The sequence below is a fragment of the Rana temporaria genome, chromosome 8 (genome assembly GCF_905171775.1).
Source record: "Rana temporaria chromosome 8, aRanTem1.1, whole genome shotgun sequence".
NCBI lineage: Eukaryota > Metazoa > Chordata > Amphibia > Anura > Ranidae > Rana > Rana temporaria.
The window spans coordinates 159,121,514-159,143,618 of NC_053496.1; the positions used below are offsets into that span (position 1 = coordinate 159,121,514).

At 46.0% G+C, this 22,105-nt stretch overlaps 1 protein-coding gene across 2 annotated transcripts in view; it reads right to left on the minus strand.

Moving 5' to 3' along the window:
• The window catches only part of LOC120909279 (phospholipid-transporting ATPase IK-like), a 232,230-nt gene that overhangs the window by 158,361 nt on the left and 51,764 nt on the right, over positions 1 to 22,105 (minus strand). For both annotated transcript variants that reach the window (XM_040321017.1, XM_040321018.1), the window contains 2 exons: positions 18,632 to 18,654; positions 16,856 to 16,947 (listed from right to left, as the gene is read on the minus strand). In XM_040321017.1, coding sequence (XP_040176951.1) covers positions 16,856 to 16,947; positions 18,632 to 18,653 — 114 coding nt within the window. In that variant the 5' untranslated portion in view covers position 18,654. The remainder of the gene's footprint in view (positions 1 to 16,855; positions 16,948 to 18,631; positions 18,655 to 22,105) is intronic.

Consider the following 22,105-nt stretch of genomic DNA (forward strand, 5'->3'; position numbering starts at 1 on the left):
TGTGTCTTGACTGGGCAGCAGCAGCAGCAGAAGCAGCAGCAGTAGTATTAACAGTAGTAGTTGATACAGAGTCATATCACATGGGCAGGAGGTGCCATGATGAACAGCAGTAGGAATAGGAGTATATAGAGTGTCAAATAACTGCTGACATAGGTGTCTTGACTGGGCAGCAGCAGCAGAAGCAGCAGTAGTATTAACAGTAGTAGTTGATACAGAGTCATATCACATGGGCAGGAGGTGCCATCATGAACAGCAGTAGGAATAGGAGTATATAGAGTGTCAAATAACTGCTGACATAGGTGTCTTGACTGGGCAGCAGCAGCAGCAGAAGCAGCAGCAGTAGTATTTTTTTTTTTTTTTTTTTTTTTTTTTTTTTTTTTATTGCCACTTCAGACTTCACCGCAGCGAGAGACTTGCTCATGATTTTATTCATAATTCCGTCTCTACATCAGGTTTAGCATCATTTGTGGTGCATTTCTTTTGCATATTTTTATACTTGTTATTTTTATTTTATTTATTTGTTTATTTTTATATTTTCATCTTTTTTTTTTTTTTTTTTTTTTTTTTTTTTTTTTTTTTTTCACCGTTTAGAACTCACTCTTTTATAGTAAGTACGGAATTTTTAAAAGGTTTTATCTGCGTGACAAAGAAATACCCAGCACCCCATCTCCCCCTCCCCAACTAAATCCCCCCTCCCCCCTACCCCCCCCCTCCCTTGACCATCCCACGACTCCACTGTAAGAATTCCTTCCCTTAATTGAAAAATGCGTTCCTATTCCTCTCTCAGGTTTTCTGCGAACCTCCAGGACTTTTTAAATTCCATCCAGGGTACCCATATATCCTTTTTCCCTACCTCGTGTTTATAGCTCCCGTATTTTAATTTCTCTCTCCTATAAGTGTCCTCTACGGAGTCGATCCACTCCCACATTTGCGGACTTTTCGCGTCTCTCCATTTAAGGGGAATCAATCGTTTCGCTGCGTTCAATAAATGAGGGATCAGTGAACCCTTGTACTCCTTCTCTGGAATCTCCCCCCCATGAAAGAGAACTACCCATGGGTTATCTTCCACTTCTTTTTTTGTTATTACCTTTATCAGGGCCAAGATTTTTTTCCAATAAGCTTTAATTTTCAGGCAGTCCCACCATAGGTGTGCCATTGTTCCCCTTGACTCACAACCTCTCCAACATTTCTCTGACTCTCCCCCTCTGAATTTTGCCATTTTATCTGGAGTGGCATACCACCTCGTCAAACATTTGAAGTTCATCTCGGCAGTTCTTACATCTACTGCCGAGGTGTGGGTCATTTTCAGGATTCTTCCTACGGTCGTTTTCCCCCTTGGGACCCCTAAGTCCGTTTCCCAATTTTGGATGTATTTTAGCGTGTCCAACTCTTCCGTTTTCTGCAAGTAATTATAGATTTTAGATATATTTCCCTTTGAGCTTTCGATGCTACACATTTGTTCCAATAAGGTGTAATCCTCTTGTGACCTCAAAGGGTGTGGTAGGCGCTTGACGAATGACACTAACTGCAAGTATCTCCACTCGTCGAGCGCCCTAATTCCAATCCTATATTTAATGTCGTGAAGTGTCCTAATTTTGCCATCTAGTGTTATATCTTTTAACTGTGTTCTATTTGTGATCCAATTTCCCCCTACTTCTTTTGTCCCTGGAATAAAATATTCGTTTTCTTTTAAATCAATAAAGGGTGAGTTGAATTCTGTTTTTAATTGTTTGTGAAGTCTATCCCAGATCCTCCATGCATTATGAGTAATTGTGTGTGTTGAAGTGTGTAAGGATCTGTGTTGTGGTGGATTCCAAATTAATCTCCCTAACTGTGCCCTTGCTAATGTGCATTCAATATTTATCCATCTTTTGTCCTGGGATTCTTTAGCCCATTCTATAACCCGTGAGAGAACCGAAGCATTATAATACAATCTGATGTCGGGTACAGCTAAGCCTCCCTTTTTCTTGGCCCGTTTTAGTATTTGAGCAGACACCCTGTGTTTTTTATTATTCCAAATATAGTTCATTATGAGGGAGTTAATTATTTTAATGAATGACGGTGGTAGGTATATTGGGACCATTTGAAACTTGTATAGGATTTTTGGGATGAGAACCATTTTTACTACATTTATCCTCCCGAACCACGAAATGGGTCTATTGAATATGTTTTTAATTTCCCTTTTTATTTCGTTGAGCAGGGGGATAAAATTTATTCTATATATTTTCTTGATGGTATTTGCCAGTTTTATTCCCAAGTATTTTATTTCTTTTTGCCATTTAAAATTATGTTTCTTCCGCAGATATTGTTCTTCTTCTTTGAGAATATTGATATTTAAAATCTCCGTCTTTTCTGTATTCATTTTGAAGTTTGACACCTCACCATATTGTTTTAAAGTAGCTATTAACTTCGGGAGAGTGACTCTTGGACTACTTATATAAAATAAAATGTCGTCTGCGAAGGCGGATAATTTGTGCTCATCTTCTCCAACCTCTATTCCATATATTTCTGGATTTTGTCGGACCATTGCCAGCAGGGGTTCCAGTGATAACACAAAAAGAAGAGGGGACAGGGGACAGCCCTGCCTAGTTCCATTTCTCATCTCGAAGGGTGCGGATAAAGATCCGTTGATCTTGATCCTAGCGCAAGGGTGGAAATAGAGCGTTTTGATCCATTTGATCATCCTTGGGCCAATTCCTATACATTCTAGTGTTTGTATCAGGAACCCCCAGTCTACCCTGTCAAACGCTTTCTCAGCGTCTACTGACAGGAATAGACCGGGGGTCCCTCTTTCTTTGATCTGCTCCATGAGAAGAAGTGCCCTGACCCCATTGTCCTTTCCCTCCCTCCCAGGTATGAAACCAACCTGGTCTGGGTGGACAATGGTAGTCATCACCCCCTTCATTCGTTCAGCCAAAATTTTTGCATACAGTTTGGTATCTGCATTCAGGAGTGAGATGGGTCGGAACCCTGAACAATTCGTATTGTCCTTTCCCTCTTTTTTAATGACAGTGATCGTAGCTGTTAATGCCTCTCTACTCATCTCGTAGTCTCGCCCCAGCCCATTGAAATATTGACATAGTCTAGGGACTAAGATAGTACTAAACCTTTGTATGTAGGCCGACGTGAAGCCGTCTGGTCCCGGGCTTTTCCCATTGGGAGTATTTTTTAAGACCTCACTTATCTCCTGTTCAGTAATACGTTCCTCCATTCTTTCTATCTCAAACTCTTCTATCTTCGGTAGATTAGTTTGCCGTAATACTTCCCTGATCTTATCCTGTTTTTCAGCAGGGTCCCTGGTCTTCTGTTGGACATTGTATAGTTTTTCGTAATAGCTTCTGAAAGATTCTGCTATTTTATTTGTCGCGTATACTAAGTCCCCATCCCCATTCCTGATTTTTTCGATAAAATTCCTGGTTTTCTTTTTTTTTATCATTCTGGCCAAGTTTTTGCTAGGTTTATTTCCCCAGACATATCTTTCACTCTCTATCCTGTCTATGAAATTCTTGGTTTCTTGCCCGGCAAAGGCTTTATATTCATCCCTTGTTACGGTTAACTTACGGAGTGTTTCCCTCTTTTGGCCCTGTAATTTATGTTCCTGTTCCAGCCTATATATCTCCTCTTTTAGTGTTTTTAATTTACTCATTCTTATTTTATTTTTCTTTGCCCCTTCTGCAATAAATATCCCTCTTATATACGCTTTATGGGCGTCCCACAGGGTTGCTCCTGTGATTCCCTCCTTGTCATTCTCCCGAAAATACCATTCCAGTTCTTTCTGTACTCTCTCGACCACAACCTCGTCTCTCAACAGACCTTCATCCAATCTCCATTCAGGTGGAATGCATTTTTGTATGGATGTGCTTATTTTCATGGTTATAGGGGCGTGGTCTGATAGCGTTATGATCTCACAACTTGCTTCGACCACCCTCTCCAAAAGTCTATGGTCTACGAGGACGTAGTCGATCCTCGAGTACGTCCCATGCACAGGGGAAAAAAACGTATAATCTCGTGTCTTGGGGTTAAGGATTCGCCAGACATCCACCATTTGGTTTTGTATCATTTGTTTTTTCAGTAGCTTAAGGTGCTCACCGTTATTCCCCTGAGCATGGGACGTACTATCGAGGCTCGGGCACATACAGAAGTTAAAGTCCCCCATCAACACCACATGTCCCTCTTCAAAATTTTTTAATTTTCTGAGGATTTTACTAATATATTTAGCCGAATTCACATTGGGTGCATACACATTTGCCAGAGTGTAGTCCTCCTCTCCTAGTTTTATTTTCAAGAACAAGAATCTCCCCTCCGGATCATTCAATCTGTCCACCAGTGTGTATCTAACTCCTCTTGCAAATCCTATGGCAACCCCCCGAGATCTCGATGAGACTGTATCTCCATAATACCAGACGGGATATTCAGATGACAACAGCTTTATATTGGACTCTAAGGTAATGTGGGTCTCTTGTAGGTAGGCAATGTCTACTTTATACTGCGTAAGTTCAGCAAGAATTTTATGTCTCTTAATATGGGAGTTTAATCCTTTTACATTATATGATAAGAACTTAATATCTGTCATTTATCTCTCTTTTTTTTTTTTTTTTTTTTTGAGTTTGAAAAGAATTCTTGTGGAGTCGTTCAGATGGTCTGTGGAGTCGTTCAGATGGTCCCCCTCCCCTTACCCTCCCTTCCCCCACCTCCCTTTTCCCCCCCTCCCAATTCCCCATCCTCCCCTCCCTCCCCCCCCCCCCCTCCCTGGCCCACTATTGGCCTGGGAGCCGCTGGTAGAAGACTCATCATCTTCATCCTCGGCTCCTCTTTCGTGGTGGTGCTCAATGCACTCCATTGACTCCTCCTCCCTCTCCCTCCCTCCCCCAATCAGCCCCCTGATATTCTAGGCTAACCCAAGCCCCACTAGCCCACCCACTCCGATAGATCTGGAACGGTCAAGTCCATTTTTGAACAGAAATCTTTGAGTTCTTCCGGAAACCTAAGTCGTGCAGTTTTACCCCCCTTTATGCCTATAAGGCACGCAGGAAAACCCCAATGATATTTTATATTTTGTGCCCGCATCAGCTCTAAAAGGGGTTTCAGGTGTCTTCTCCTTTCTAGCGTTTCTTTCGACAAATCAGAAAATATCTGTAGTTCAGTCTCTCTATATTTCAGGGGGGGTTTCCCCCTAAGCCGTCCCCAAATTTCTGCTCTATCGATATAGTTCCTGAAACGTACCACTACATCCCTAGGACCGGATCTTTCTGTCTGTTGGGGGTTCCCCACTCTGTGAACTCTATCGATCTTAAGGGGCTTGGATTCTACTGATCTCTCCAGTAGGGGATTAAAAATTGTGTTCATGATATCTCTGAGATCTTCATCCCTATCTTCTACCACCGATCTGATTCTGAGGTTCTGTCGCCTGTTGCGGTTCTCCTGGTCTTCGATCCTATATGCAGTCAATCGCTGATTTTCGGTCAGGGTCTTAACTTGCTTTTTCAGGGAGTAAATTTCCTGGTCCTGTTCTTCTATTCTCCTTTCCGTTTCGACCACTCTTTCACGCAGCCCACCGAGATCTATTCTGACCTTATTAATTTCTGTCTTTATAATATTTTCCATGACGTTTTCCATCCTCTGCAACATTGCGTTCATCTCTGCCTTTGTAGGGGGATGTGTATCCTGGGCTAGCTCCTCAGCATTTGTTTGCTCTTGTTCACTTTCTAGTGTCGTTTCACTTCTAGAGCTCTCCGCACTATCTACCCCTTTCTTTTTATCGCTCTTCTTCTTTTCAGTCTTCTTTGCGAGACCTGGACTTTTAAGGGTCCCTTCTTGAGTCATATATTGCTGAATGGAGCTATTCCCCGAATTATTCTTAGTTGGTTTAGTAGTACCGCCTCTCGTAGCTCTATTCATTTTATTGGAGGGTCTGATTCTCTTCCCCAGTTTGGAAACAGCAACTAGGGAGAGGTCCGTGAAGAGGGGTCAATGGAAGGGGGGACCCCTGAACGAGGGTGTCTCCACTGCCAGTCTACCCCTTTTCCCATTCAGGTTTTATCTGTACCAATCACTCAATACCTATTATGGTCGGGCCTGCCGTATCTTCCCGCTTATCCGCTTATCCTCTTATGCTGGGTATGCCAGCGGTGTAGTTTAGGGGTATTTTTCCTCCTTACTCAGGAGTATCCGCCCAACCAAGTAGTAGACTGCTATAGGCCAGCCACCTTTGAGTCCTACTCCAGGTGTATCCTGTAGGGTTGTATAGTTATAACCGCTAAACCGTTGATACTTCGGGGACAGTATATAACATGTTCTCCCGTGACTCTCGTAAGTCCCGGCCCAGAGTCTCTATAATGGGAAATGCACCACAAATGTCCTGTGTGATTTTATACTGTGACTGCACCCTGTATGAGGGTATTACACTCCTTAAACAGTAAAGGCTTACTAGGTTTAATACCGGTGATACCGGTTTATCTCTCTTCCTCTTTAGTCGCAGCACATCATAGTCAGGACTTACTTATCAGGGCTCCCAAGATCGAGGTAATTATTTTATCGGTACTCCCAAAATCCGAGGGGCTCACTGCATTCCATCACAATCACAATTCAACCTTTTCCCTCTTTCCTTTTTCTCTCCCTCTCCCCTTTCTCAGTGTTCCCAAAGTCCAGGCAAGTATTACTCTATATCACCGACCAGATTTACTTATCCGTTCGCCCCAAGTCAGGACCGGTACTATATATATTACAGGGGAGACTCAAAAAAAAAACAAGAGAAAAAAAAACAAAAAAGAAGAGACGGAAAAACAGGGAGTTCTTAATATTTCAGTTTCTCCTTCCCCAGTAGCTTTTATGCCCTTTATGTAGCAATCTTCAATACAGGTACTAGATTCAATGCCTATCTCAGCTGATCCTTCATTACCACATGCAAGTTTAATATCCTGACCAATTACCACCTGTTTCTGTCAGTCCAACCAGGGTTTTTTTTTTTTTTTTTCCAATAGGGGTTTGACCTAGTGCTGTGTCTTTAAGTCATACCCGACTGGTTTATGCAGTGGGGGGGGGGGGGCGAGGATGTCCCCGGGGGAGAGGGGGGGGATCGGGACGGCACCCGACCCTGCTCGGCTCTACTGAGCGTCTCACCCAACCGGAGGACCCGCGCTTTCTGCCCGCCTGACAGATCCGGCTTCCTCCGCTGCTCTCCTCCTCCTCATATGCAGCTGCTGTGTTCCAAGCCGCGCTCGCCTCTTCACACATCCGGGTGCGTCCTGGGTCTCGGCTGAGCAAAGGGTCGTGTTGCGCCGAGCTAGATCTGCAGCTCCAGTTTTCCGGATGTCAGCCTCTCACGCTGTCATCTCCGGTCCTCCGGTCAGCTGCTGGTGTCCTCGGATCCCCGCCGCTCGCAACCTCGAGCCATGGAGCGCGCGGCACCTCCCACCCACGCACTCGTCACGTCCGCATCCGCATCCTTTGTTCTGCCGCAGCAGTAGTATTAACAGTAGTAGTTGATACAGAGTCATATCACATGGGCAGGAGGTGCCATCATGAACAGCAGTAGGAATAGGAGTATATAGAGTGTCAAATAACTGCTGACATAGGTGTCTTGACTGGGCAGCAGCAGCAGAAGCAGCAGTAGTATTAACAGTAGTAGTTGATACAGAGTCATATCACATGGGCAGGAGGTGCCATCATGAACAGCAGTAGGAATAGGAGTATATAGAGTGTCAAATAACTGCTGACATAGGTGTCTTGACTGGGCAGCAGCAGCAGCAGAAGCAGCAGCAGTAGTATTAACAGTAGTAGTTGATACAGAGTCATATCACATGGGCAGGAGGTGCCATCATGAACAGCAGTAGGAATAGGAGTATATAGAGTGTCAAATAACTGCTGACATAGGTGTCTTGACTGGGCAGCAGCAGCAGAAGCAGCAGTAGTATTAACAGTAGTAGTTGATACAGAGTCATATCACATGGGCAGGAGGTGCCATCATGAACAGCAGTAGGAATAGGAGTATATAGAGTGTCAAATAACTGCTGACATAGGTGTATTGACTGGGCAGCAGCAGCAGAAGCAGCAGTAGTATTAACAGTAGTAGTTGATACAGAGTCATATCACATGGGCAGGAGGTGCCATCATGAACAGCAGTAGGAATAGGAGTATATAGAGTGTCAAATAACTGCTGACATAGGTGTCTTGACTGGGCAGCAGCAGCAGCAGAAGCAGCAGCAGTAGTATTAACAGTAGTAGTTGATACAGAGTCATATCACATGGGCAGGAGGTGCCATGATGAACAGCAGTAGGAATAGGAGTATATAGAGTGTCAAATAACTGCTGACATAGGTGTATTGACTGGGCAGCAGCAGCAGAAGCAGCAGTAGTATTAACAGTAGTAGTTGATACAGAGTCATATCACATGGGCAGGAGGTGCCATCATGAACAGCAGTAGGAATAGGAGTATATAGAGTGTCAAATAACTGCTGACATAGGTGTCTTGACTGGGCAGCAGCAGCAGCAGAAGCAGCAGCAGTAGTATTAACAGTAGTAGTTGATACAGAGTCATATCACATGGGCAGGAGGTGCCATGATGAACAGCAGTAGGAATAGGAGTATATAGAGTGTCAAATAACTGCTGACATAGGTGTATTGACTGGGCAGCAGCAGCAGAAGCAGCAGTAGTATTAACAGTAGTAGTTGATACAGAGTCATATCACATGGGCAGGAGGTGCCATCATGAACAGCAGTAGGAATAGGAGTATATAGAGTGTCAAATAACTGCTGACATAGGTGTCTTGACTGGGCAGCAGCAGCAGCAGAAGCAGCAGCAGTAGTATTAACAGTAGTAGTTGATACAGAGTCATATCACATGGGCAGGAGGTGCCATCATGAACAGCAGTAGGAATAGGAGTATATAGAGTGTCAAATAACTGCTGACATAGGTGTCTTGACTGGGCAGCAGCAGCAGAAGCAGCAGTAGTATTAACAGTAGTAGTTGATACAGAGTCATATCACATGGGCAGGAGGTGCCATCATGAACAGCAGTAGGAATAGGAGTATATAGAGTGTCAAATAACTGCTGACATAGGTGTCTTGACTGGGCAGCAGCAGCAGCAGAAGCAGCAGCAGTAGTATTAACAGTAGTAGTTGATACAGAGTCATATCACATGGGCAGGAGGTGCCATCATGAACAGCAGTAGGAATAGGAGTATATAGAGTGTCAAATAACTGCTGACATAGGTGTCTTGACTGGGCAGCAGCAGCAGAAGCAGCAGTAGTATTAACAGTAGTAGTTGATACAGAGTCATATCACATGGGCAGGAGGTGCCATGATGAACAGCAGTAGGAATAGGAGTATATAGAGTGTCAAATAACTGCTGACATAGGTGTATTGACTGGGCAGCAGCAGCAGAAGCAGCAGTAGTATTAACAGTAGTAGTTGATACAGAGTCATATCACATGGGCAGGAGGTGCCATCATGAACAGCAGTAGGAATAGGAGTATATAGAGTGTCAAATAACTGCTGACATAGGTGTCTTGACTGGGCAGCAGCAGCAGCAGAAGCAGCAGCAGTAGTATTAACAGTAGTAGTTGATACAGAGTCATATCACATGGGCAGGAGGTGCCATGATGAACAGCAGTAGGAATAGGAGTATATAGAGTGTCAAATAACTGCTGACATAGGTGTATTGACTGGGCAGCAGCAGCAGAAGCAGCAGTAGTATTAACAGTAGTAGTTGATACAGAGTCATATCACATGGGCAGGAGGTGCCATCATGAACAGCAGTAGGAATAGGAGTATATAGAGTGTCAAATAACTGCTGACATAGGTGTCTTGACTGGGCAGCAGCAGCAGCAGAAGCAGCAGCAGTAGTATTAACAGTAGTAGTTGATACAGAGTCATATCACATGGGCAGGAGGTGCCATGATGAACAGCAGTAGGAATAGGAGTATATAGAGTGTCAAATAACTGCTGACATAGGTGTCTTGACTGGGCAGCAGCAGCAGAAGCAGCAGTAGTATTAACAGTAGTAGTTGATACAGAGTCATATCACATGGGCAGGAGGTGCCATCATGAACAGCAGTAGGAATAGGAGTATATAGAGTGTCAAATAACTGCTGACATAGGTGTCTTGACTGGGCAGCAGCAGCAGCAGAAGCAGCAGCAGTAGTATTAACAGTAGTAGTTGATACAGAGTCATATCACATGGGCAGGAGGTGCCATGATGAACAGCAGTAGGAATAGGAGTATATAGAGTGTCAAATAACTGCTGACATAGGTGTCTTGACTGGGCAGCAGCAGCAGAAGCAGCAGTAGTATTAACAGTAGTAGTTGATACAGAGTCATATCACATGGGCAGGAGGTGCCATGATGAACAGCAGTAGGAATAGGAGTATATAGAGTGTGAAATAACTGCTGACATAGGTGTCTTGACTGGGCAGCAGCAGCAGCAGAAGCAGCAGTAGTAGTATTAACAGTAGTAGTTGATACAGAGTCATATCACATGGGCAGGAGTTGCCATGATGTACAGCAGTCTTAATAAGAGTATATAGGGTGTGAAATAACTGCTGACATAATTGTCTTGACTGATCCAAAGGAGTCATGGGAGAAAATCATGTGGTCAGATGAGACTATAATATAATTTTTTGATCATAATTTCACTAACCGTGTTCGGAGGAAGAATAATGATGAGTACCATGCCAAGAACGCCATCCCTAATGTGAAGCATGGGGGTGGTAGCATCATGCTTTGGTGGTGTTTTTCTGCACATGGGACAGGGTGACTGCACTGTATTAAGGAGAGGATGACCGGGGCCATGTATTGCAAGATTTTGGGCAACAACCTCCTTCCCTGAGTTAGAGCTTTGAAGATGGGTCGAGGCTGGGTCTTCCAACATGAGAATGACCCAAAGCACACAGCCAGGATAACCAAGGATTGGCTCTGTAAGGAGCATATCAAGGTTCTGGCGTGGCCTAGCCAGTCTCCAGACCTAAACCCAATAGAGAATCTTTGGAGGGAGCTCAAACTCCGTGTTTCTCAGCGATAGCCCAGAAACATGACTGATGTAGAGAAGATCTGTGTGGAGGAGTGGGCCAAAATCCCTCCTCCAGTGTGTGCAAAGCTGGTGTAAAACTACAAGAAATTTTTGACCGCTGTAATTGCAAAGAAAGCCTACTGTACCAAATATTAACATTGATTTTCTCTGATGTTGAAATAGTTATATTCAGCACTGTAAATACATCAGGTCCGGGGCTTCATCAGGGAATGCATGGCAAGGGACCCTTCAGCGCCCTGAACCGACGACGGGTGCCAGAAAGTCACCGCCGATCCAGGACTCATTCATCTTTATGAATGTGAGTCTGTCCACGGACTCTGTGGACAGACGGGTCCTCTTGTCCGTGACCACCCCACCTGCCGCGCTGAATGTCCGCTCAGATAGTACGCTGGAGGGGGGGCAAGACAATAACTCCAGCGCATACTGAGCGAGCTCGCGGCAGGTGTCCAATCTGGCAACCCAGTACTCCATGGGGTCGTCGGTGCTCATACTGTCAGAAGCACCGACGGACGCCATGTAGTCTGCCACCATGTGGGCCAGCCGCTGGTGGTGACTGCTGCTGCTGCTGCTGGTGGTGGTACTGGGTCGCTCGGTTTGGAAGAACATCCTCATCTCTTCCATTAGGTCCCCTGCTCGGCTGCAGCTGGGTGCAGCCACCTGCTGGGTGAGATGAGGGGGGACAACTGGAGGCCGGGGAGTTGCCTGCTCCAACCGTCTGACAATGGCTGCCTGCAGTTCCTCCATCCGGTGCTGCCTCCGGCTGGCTGGGATGAACTGCTCCAGTTTCCCCTTGCACCTGGGATCCAAAAGGGTGGCCATCCAGAAATCATCCCTCGTCTTGATGGTCTTAACCCGGGGGTCCCTCCTGAGGCATCTGAGCATGTGGGCAGCCATGGGGAAGAGCACAGCCCGCTGTGACTCCTCAATGCTGGCCAGGTTAATGAGGTGCGACTCTTCTTCCCTGAGGCGCTGCTGGTCAAACTCAGACATGCCCAACCCCCGGACTATCGGTGCCCCCAACACCGGCTCTCCCTCCTGACCAGGCCCTGACTCCGGGACGACACCAGCAACCACCTCCTCCTCCTCTTCATCATCATCCTCCTCCTCCTCCTCCTCCTCCTCCTGGTCCTGGCCCTGGTCTCGGTGGAGCATTGCTGACTCCTCCTGCTCCACCAAGGCACTCTCCCCAGCCTCGAGCAGGCGATCTAGTGTCCTCTCCAGCATGAACAGTATTGGCAGCACGCTATTGAGGCCAATTTGCTCACTGCTGACCATCTTGGTCGCCTGCTCGAAGGAGGACAACACTTGGCAGACCTGGTTTATCTGCCCCCACTCCGCACAGGCGATGAAAGGGAGTTGTGGTGAAGCCCTCTGAGTGCCTAGTTCCATCAGGTACTCCCTCACCGCCCTTTGCTGCTCCCACAACCTCTTCAGCATGTGGAGGGTGGAGTTCCACCGCGTCACACTGTCCACAATCAGCCTGTGAAGGGGCAGATTGTACTTCCGCTGCAATTTGGACAGGGACGCGGTAGCGGTTGGGGAGCGCCTGAAGTGGCTGGCAATCCTACGCGCCTTTGCCACAATGTCACTCAACCCTGGATAAGTGCGCAGGAACTTCTGCACCACCAGGTTGAGGACATGTGCCAGACAGGGCACGTGCGTCAGACTGCCAGCATGGAGGGCGGCGAGTAGGTTGCTGCCGTTATCGCAGACAACCATACCTGGCTGGAGCCTTCGGGGTGTCAGCCACTTCTGGACCTGAGCTTGAAGTGCTTTCAGCACTTCTTCTGCAGTGTGTCTCCGGTCCCCTAAACTAACAAGCTGGAGCACGGCCTGACAGCGCACGTGCCCCACACTTGAGTAGCTACGGGGGCGCTTGCTGGGAGGCTCAGCAGCTGCGGAGACAGTGGCTTGAGGGAGACCAGCAGTTCTCCCCTGGACACCCCGGGGCGGCACCACAAGATCGGTTGCCGACGATCCCTCACCGACGCCTCGGAGGGAAACCCAATGGGCCGTGAAGCTGATGTAGCGTCCCTGCCCATGCCTGCTGGTCCAGCCATCCATTGTCAGATGAACCCTGTCGCTGACAGCGTGATCCAGCGACAGGGTTACATTCTGAACAATGTGCTGGTGTAGGGCAGGGACACCAGTCCTGGCAAAGAAATGGCGGCTGGGGACACGCCATTGGGGTTGGGCCTGCTCCAACATCTGCCTGAAGGGGTTGCTGTCAACTATGTTGAAGGGCAGCAGATGTTGGGCAATAACCCTTGCCAGGAGCCCATTGAGGGAACGCACACGTCGGTCTCCAGGGGGGAAGGGAGTGGTGCGGTCAAAGGCGTCTGAAATCGACGCCTGGCGCCGGACGGCAGTGCGGGACACAGACGTGGAGGGTGCTGTGGAAGTAGAGGTCTGGCTGCCGGTACCAGTACCTCTACTAGAGGGAGCGGGGGGGCATGACCTGCTGGAAACAGATGAAGATGTGGCAGGGGCTGCTGTACCCTGCTCACTTGTGGTGGTGGCGCTGCTACCACCACCACGCTTCATCTCCTCATACAACGCCCAGTGGTTTATCCTGAGGTGCTGGTTCAGGGCTGTGGTACCCACCCGAGCCAAACACTTCCCTCTCTTCACCCTCACTTTACAAATCCGGCAGATGGCCACGGTAGGGTTGTCTGCCACCAGGGTAAAGAAATTCCAGACAGGTGACTTCAGCACCGCCCTCCTGTCAGATGGGGTGACGCTTACTTGCACCTGCTGGGATTCGGTGCGCACAGGTGGAGCTGCCTGCTGCTGCTGCTGCTGCTGCTGCTCCTCCTCCTGACACCTCCTGCTGCCATCACCAGTGGAGACCCTGACGATGGTCTCCCTGGTGGTGACCTGGCGCACCGTTTCACCAGGGTGCCTACCTTCCCCGTCGTCACTGACGTAGTGAGCCGACGCGTCAGATGGCAACCATGATGGGTCACCCTCTTCGCCCCCAGAGATGTCAGACCAAGGGCTGAGATGTGTTGGTCTGAGGGAACCACGTGACATGGAGCCTCTAGCCTGGCTCCGCTGTCCCCTCACCCACGCCTGGGTCTGACTAGGTGCTGCTGTTTCCTGCACCAAAACAGCAGCACCAGTTTGAAGGGATGTCTCTGGGATACTGCCAGCAGGTATCCCATCCTCCTCATCCATCCCTTCAAAAAGGTCCTGACCATCAGGACAGAGCTGGAGGTCTGCCTGATGCATGGCCTCCCCCAAGAGATCCCTATCACTGTCGCTGTCGAACAGTAAGATGCTGGACTCTTGGGGGCTGGGGGGGGGTAGTACAGGCAACGGTGTAATGGTGGTACTACTGTGAGTCGGGACCGACGACTCAGTGGCACTGCTGTGCCCCATGTAGTCCACCACTACTTGAGCCTGAGATGGCAATATCGGGCGGCTGCCCGATGGGAAGAACTCCCGGATCAGGCGTACTCCCCTTGCACCCGATCCTCTACCACTAGTAGGGGCACGAGAGGTACCCCGTGCTGGCAGCGATCCAGCACTGGGAGTAACTCCCCTACCCCTACTGCCACGGCCACGGATGCCGCTCATAATTGCTGATATGTGTGTGGGGGGGTTAAACTTTATTGGGGGGGAAAATGTGAACAAAATGTGTTTTTGTGTTTTTTTTACAAGACAGGCACGCAGACAAAGACGTACACAGACAGCTACTAAACTATAAGAAAAGTAGTACACCAGACAAGGACTACAAAATTAAAGAAAAAAAAAAAAAGCACTAAACAAACACTAACTTTTTTTTTTTTTTTTTTTTTTAAACAAAAAACACAGACACTAAACACACACTAAGCTAAGCTAGATGAAATAAATGTACACTAACAGTGTGTACACTTACTACACAAAATTTAACTAAACTGAACACAAAACTTAGCTTTTATAAAAGCTCTTTAGGGAAAACTAAACAAAATTTGAACTGAGATGCCTATCAAATATCACTGAACAGTGAACCTGCAAGATCTGACAGTAACACAAGATGAACAAAACTTAGCTTTTAGAAAAGCTCTTTTATAAAGCTCAGATCAATATGTGTTCTGAAATCTCTTGCAAATATAACTGAACAGGGAGGATTGCAGGATCAAACAGTAACACAAATGAAAAAAACAGCACAAAACAGCACAAAACGTAGCTTTGAAAAAAGCTCTTGGGTCTATTGCTTTGAAAAAAGCAGTTGATATACTGGAAAAGATCCACTGGAATCACTAAATAGCAATGCTGGTGATGATCTAAATCAATCAAGAACAAAGACACAGGAAACCAGGAAACCAGGAACACAGAAACAGCCTCCACACTCTATAGCAAGCTTCTGAATCTGCAATGAAATGGTGCTGGGAGTGAGCTTATATAATGTCCATGCAGGCAGGTTCCTATTGGTTGCTAACCTGTGACGAGTGTGGAAGGAGAACTCTGATTGGCTCTGATGCAAAAGGGCGGAGCAAATAATCGCGCAATATTCCTATTGCCGAATATTCGCATTGCGATTATTCGGCAATATAAAATGATCGCTTCAGCTACTCTGCCCAATGGCTCTAATCATACCAGCAATGCTTTCAGACGTCTATGGAGATCACTAGGATGTGATCTGTTTTAAAAATGAAACTGTAAAAATCGCTCTGATGCGGAAGATCGGGGCGAGGAAAATAATCGCGCGATATTGCGTTTGCCGAATAATCGCATTGCGATCTTTCTGGAAAATTCAATGAACGCTTCAGCTACTCGGCCCAGGGTCTCTAATGATACCAGCAATGCTTTTAGACGTCGATGGAGATATCTAGGATGTGATCTGATTCAAAAAAAAAATTGTAAAAAATCGAATATTCGGAATTGCGAATATTCACCGCGAATTTCGAAATATAGCGCGATTTCTCGAATATGCTATATTCGAGTCGAATATTCGCAATGCGAATATTCGTGAGCAACACTAATATTCAGTGTGTTCAAGAAGTGCTGTAATTGCAGTGCCCTCAACATATCTAACTGATAGGGTGTGTCTCCCCTCATCATCTCCTGCAACGTAGGCCACTCTCCCGTCTTCACAAAATGGGAAGCTTGAAACAACCCCTGTTCTACCAGTCTACTGAAGGGTCCCTTCTTCAATCCCAGTTCAAATTGTGGATTCCCTAAAATGGGGAAAAGACCTGAAATTTCAAGGTTTGCTCTAGGACAAGGGTCTTCAAACTTTCTATAAAAAAGGGCCAGATTACGGTCATTTAGACTTTAGTGTGGCTGGACCTTGGCCAGTGGGAGTAGAAAATGTCCCAGGATTAGTGGGAGTGGATAATGTCATAGGCTTGGTGGTCAATAGAATAATAATAATAATAATAATAAAAAAATATATAATGCCTGTATGTGGTCAGTAAGAGAATAGTACTCCATCATTGGTATTAGTGGGATCAATTTTGCCCGATCATTGTTGTCTTTTAGAGGAATTATACCCTATCGTTGTGGTCAGTGGAGCCTTATTGTTGGTGTTTGTGGAAAGATCATTGCCTCATATGAGTGGGTGGACCAGTGCCCTAAGGGCTATATAAAGGCAAGCAGAGGACTACAGTGTTAAGACCACTTCTCTAGGGTAAGAAAGTTGAGAAATGGTTGCTCTAGACCCCCTATTCAAAACAGAGTCTGGCCAATAATGTAACATGGAGAACTCCTGATCACAGCACTTGGAGAGAAGCTTCACTTCAAGCTGATCACATTTGAATACTGTACATATAATTTGAAAGGGATTATAGAGTCCCACTAAATATCCTAAAAAGCAATGTTCCTACAAACAACTTTCAACTTACACAGTATTTCCTCTTCTTGAAGCAAAGAAATCCCGGTTTCTTGTTTTTTTCATGGTATTGTTTGTCATTGGCTTTAACTTCCCAGCTGTAATCTACAAATATATAACACAGTTATTGGTTTTGAGGACCTGCTGTACTCAGAATACCAAAATAGTCACAAATTGCTTTTATCACAGAATCTTATCTCCGTTTTTTAGTGTAACCAAAAAAAAAAATTGGTATCTTTTATCTTAGGGTGCATTTACTGTATGTAGCGCACCCCCGTAGGAGCCACTAATGAATACAATCCTATTTCCCTACTTAGAGCACACACAGTGAGGCATACAGAATTACAGAATTTACTTTATTCTTACACTGGCTCAGAAAACAGTCTAGGGGTTCTTATTTTTAGGGTTTATATTGGGAATGATGAATTGGGACTGGGAGCAAGGTTGTGGCGGATCTACCAGGATCGCAGCAGTCAAACTTGTGACTGGGCCCTTGAGTCCTGCCACTGTGGGGGGGCCCAAAAGCCCGGGATATTGCTCTATGGGTGCTGGCTGCAGTTGTGAGCAGAGAGTGTCTATTACACTCTGTATCACACTGCCCAGACCCCGTACTGACAGTCCACCCCCCTCCTTGCATGGACATGCAAGTGGAAAGAGAGCAGGGTCTACTCCTCCCACCCCCCTGTGTGTCCCCATGGCCCCACCCACATTGCACTCCCTGGTGGCTTTGTGCCTTGCAAAGTCCATCAGCCAACAGGTAAATAGTGGAGGAAAGGCCAGCTTGTACCATGGATGCTGCAACCCTCCACAGGGAATTCACAGCTCTCCAGGACAGCCCTTCTTCTCTCAGGGATTGAAAACAAAGCAGCACACAGGTGGTTCAGTCACTGAGGGGACTGAATAGAGAGTGTTGTCAACTCCAGAGCCCCTCTACCAACACAGCAGCCCGCTGGGGTTTCCGCTTGTGTGGTGCACTACAAGTCCTAGCATGCTCTGCCAGCCTATGTGAATGTATAGCACAGGCTAGTAAGCCTTGCTTGCTGGCCACTGTGGCGGAGCTCCAGGGCCCAAGCCGCCACCTATGGCGAGCGAAGCATCCCTCCCTTCCTCGCTTATATCACCAGCCTCTGAGCACAATAATTTAAGGGAAAACTCTGTGGACTGTAATGTAAAGGGGGACTCTGATGTAAGTGGGGGCTTTGGTAAGCAGAGACCCCCTTAAGCAAAGTGGATCAGCCTGCTCAGCGGGGGGGGGGGGGGGGGGGGATCTCTGCACATGGGCAGGAGAAAAAAAAATACAGCTTTTTCTAGGCATTTTGTATTGCATGTAAATACACACTGTGGCATTTGGGTTTGTGAAAATATAGATAAAACGGTATGTACGGCAATAACATTAAAAAGGTCAGCATAATGTCATTATCACAACTCGGCTCAATGTAATGTTAGAATAGTTTTTTTGGGTGAACCCCCGCTTTAAGTGGTGCATTAAGCACCATTTATTTAGGGTAGGTTACCAATGCAAGACGACAGACCTGGATCTGCGTCTTTCATGTTTAATGCAGTGTGCACGGTGCTGTGCAGATATGTTGTCACCTACTCTACTTGTACATTGGGGTGCTGTGTGTTTTACCATATGTTACCTCAAAGCAGGGTAGCCAGTCACAGTATCTTTTTATCTTTTTTTATCCTATAACGTTATAGCTAACTGATCTTCTTGGGTTGCACATGCTTACAATTTTCAGCATTATCTAACAAGCTCAGTTTATCAAACCACTAAAATAGGTCTTACCTGTAGCAGTGTCATTGGTCATCCTAGAAAGAGAAATAAAAGCAAGTTACAAACCTTTGTGTTACAGTTTTTCTGATTGTTAAAGCGGAGTTCCAACCACAATTAGCATTTTTTAAATGTATGTCCTTTCATCCTGCGTTTTTATAATATAAATCTGGTCACTTACTATTTTACAATCCGCCGCGGATCCGCTAAGATATTCAAAAAAGATAGTTTATAAAACTAAATCTACACCGTTGTCATTTTGCTTGTGGGCATTGTGAAGCCTACAGGCACTTACTTCCTGGAAGTCTTGGATGGGGAGTGATAATTGGACAGCGCACTGCCTCCTGGGAAATGATGACACACATTTCCCAGGAGCATTAGAGGGAGATGTCAGAATCTTAGGTGGTTTCGAAGGCAGATTTCGTGGGACCGCATAGCAACAGGCATTTCCAGATGAGTAAAAAAAAAATGTTTCTTTTTTTTTTTTTTTTTTTAGTCGTAAGCCTAAAACCTGCAACACCTGCAACACCCTTGACATGGTTAAAAATCTATGCATAGGCGGAACGCTTTTGGGGGGGGGGGGTGTTAAGGATACAATAGGGAAGTATTAGAACACCTGCAAATTTTATATTGCTATGTCCCCACTAGGTAGTATTAGGGCACTTTCTTATAGGGGACTGCCCTCTGAAAAGCAGTTGATTGGGGCTGCAAGCATTTAAGAAGTGAACCTGCTGATTATAAAATGTATTTATTTTTTTGTTTGACTGGGGGACCTTGTATATCGCACCACAATCCTGAGCTAAGCGTTTGGCTTATGTTTGCAGTCCACTCAGATTGAATTTTTTTTTTTTTTTAAATCAAAGATGTTTATTAGAAAACAAATAGAAAGACTTTACAGCTCAAATTTAAGGCACAGACCTAGTCATACAGTTCAATTAACATCGCAAGAGGTATATTCATACATTACTCATAGCATCCACTACCATCTCTTATTCAGGCAAATCTTCTAAAGGACCTGCTCATCCGTATGTCCGCACTATAGTCTGATACGCATACGTTAAGTGAGTTATAGTCTCCGCCCTCTTGGTGTTTCACTCACTCACCCACCTTCTACCTCAACAGTCGATCCATCACCAGATCAACCAGGGACAGGCCGGGGGTATCCAACCAAGGTGCCCACAGTCTATCAAACTTCCCCATGCGGCCCCTATGTTGATAGATATATTTCTCCAATCTTATGGTGTCACCCATTTGGGAAATCCATTCCCTCAATGTTGGTGGCTCAACCGCCTTCCAATGTCAAAGGATCAGCTTGCGGGCCTGAAACAGGGCCCTAGTTATGTCCTGTTTAGAATTGTCTTCCATGGGAATGTCGTCTAAGATCCCAAGTATGCGCGGTTTGGGGTCAGTGGGTATGGTAGTCTGATACACTCCGTTAACTGTGGCTAAAACCCCTGTAAAGAATAAGTGAAGCTTGGGGCACCTCCATAGCACGGGACCATATTTTGGCTCGGATTCTATTTAGTAGTGGGGTCAGGTTAAGTGGGATAAAACCACACGGTTCTGAGGTCATCTGGACTCCTAGATACTTAAAACTGGTAGACACTGTGTTGTGGACATTTCAGATGCCTCTGTGTCTGATCAACATAAATATGGTGGTACGAGCATGCACCTGCAGATAAGCTCCCCTCATCAGGAACCGTGTTCATTGGTTATTGTATTATTATTGTATCGTACTGTTATTGTATCGTATCATGTTGTTGTTGTATTATATTGTATTCATGTATTGTATGTATTTAAATATCCCTGTTGGAAGGGTTATCATGTATTATCACATCCTGTGTTGTCAAATCCATATATGGGCATCTGCTGGGTGGAGCTCACACCCTGTGAGCTCACTTCCTATGGGGGAGGTCACATGCTGTGACATCACTTCCTGCTGGGATTTTAATAAAAACAGCCTGTGAGGGTGTCGGCGAGAAGTGTTTGCTGGGAGCTGAAATGAATAGTTTGGTTGGTGATGTCTCTTGACTTGAATGAATGGCAGATCGAATGAATGGTAAGTGAACATATAGTTAAAGATGGATTTTTTCAATAAGATGAAGTGTGTGCTTATTAGCACAGGCAGAATGGCTGTTTGCTCTGCATACAACCTATTTTGCCACTACAACTGGTACCTTGTGTATCGTCCGCTCCCCGCTGCCCGGATTAGCAGCAGATGTGAGGACTTGGTCCAATTAATGACAAGACCTGAGTAGGTCCCAAACCTGACACCCACTGCCATAGCTAGCTTTAGGGATTCGTCCATGTCCCCTAGAAGTAGCATGGTGTCGTCGGCGTATAACACGAGTTTCTCCTGAATCCCCCCATATTGAAATCCTCTCACTTTCTGGTTTGCTCTAATCAAGGCTGCCATAGGCTCGATGGTGATAGCGAAGAGGAGTGGGGACAGTGGGCACCCCTGTCGAGTGCCCCTATGCAGGGTAAAAGGTTCAGAAATGTGTCCCGTCCCTCCCCAATGACCGCCCTCGGCAAGCAGTACAGCAGCTTTACCCATGACAGGAACCTTTCGCCATAGCTAAATTTGTCCATGACAGCCCAGAGGTACCCCCATTCAATGCTGTCAAACGCCTTGTGAGCATCTAGTGATAGTAAGGCCTTATTCCCCATGTTTTACGACTGCGTCTGGAGATTCAGGTAAAGTCTACGGAGGTTGATGGCCGTGGATTTTTGGGGCATTAAGCCTGATTGGTTCGAGTGAATAATAGAGGAGATGACCCTGTTAAGTCGCAGGGCCAGGACCGTTGCTAGGATTTTAATGTCGCTCTGTAAGAGTGATATTGGTCTGTATGAGCCAGGGTCAAGTGGATCCTTACCCGGTGTGACAGGAAGTCAGGTAAATCTGTGGGTGTTGTCACTGATGGGACATACATTTCTGCCTTGTTTAGACGATACACAGATTGTTATCGGGCGTCGGCTACAACCGTAGCCAGAGAAAGGCTAAAGGCCATTGAAAAACTTCAGCTGTTCAGAATGAGGCAATTAAGGCCTCTATAAGTAGGCCAGAGGATTACCACTTTGTTGCTGGATCATTCCTGAGGCTTTGTGAGTAAGGAGAGCAGCATTAAAAAAGTCTTCTGAGGAGGTGAGAAGAAGGATTTTTCTGTGTGATAAAAATCAAAAGACTATTGTTTTCTGCTATATGTCCAGCACTGTCTGGCCGGCACTAGGCTGAGCCAGACTCTTTAAATAGGTTCCTGTGTGGAAGGTACCTGTGTGGAAGGTAGACGCCCACAGTGGCCAGAGTTTATTTTATGTTTTCATTTTGTTTGTGCTGTTTGGATGCTTGCAATTGTCTTTCAGCAAGTTGGAAGAATAAACCCAAAAAAACGTTGTTTTCAACTGTCTTCGACTGCCAGTCTGTATGAATTCAGTGTGTGGTGAACCCAACCAAGGGGTCACACACCCCGCTACCGAGCTAAACCCTTA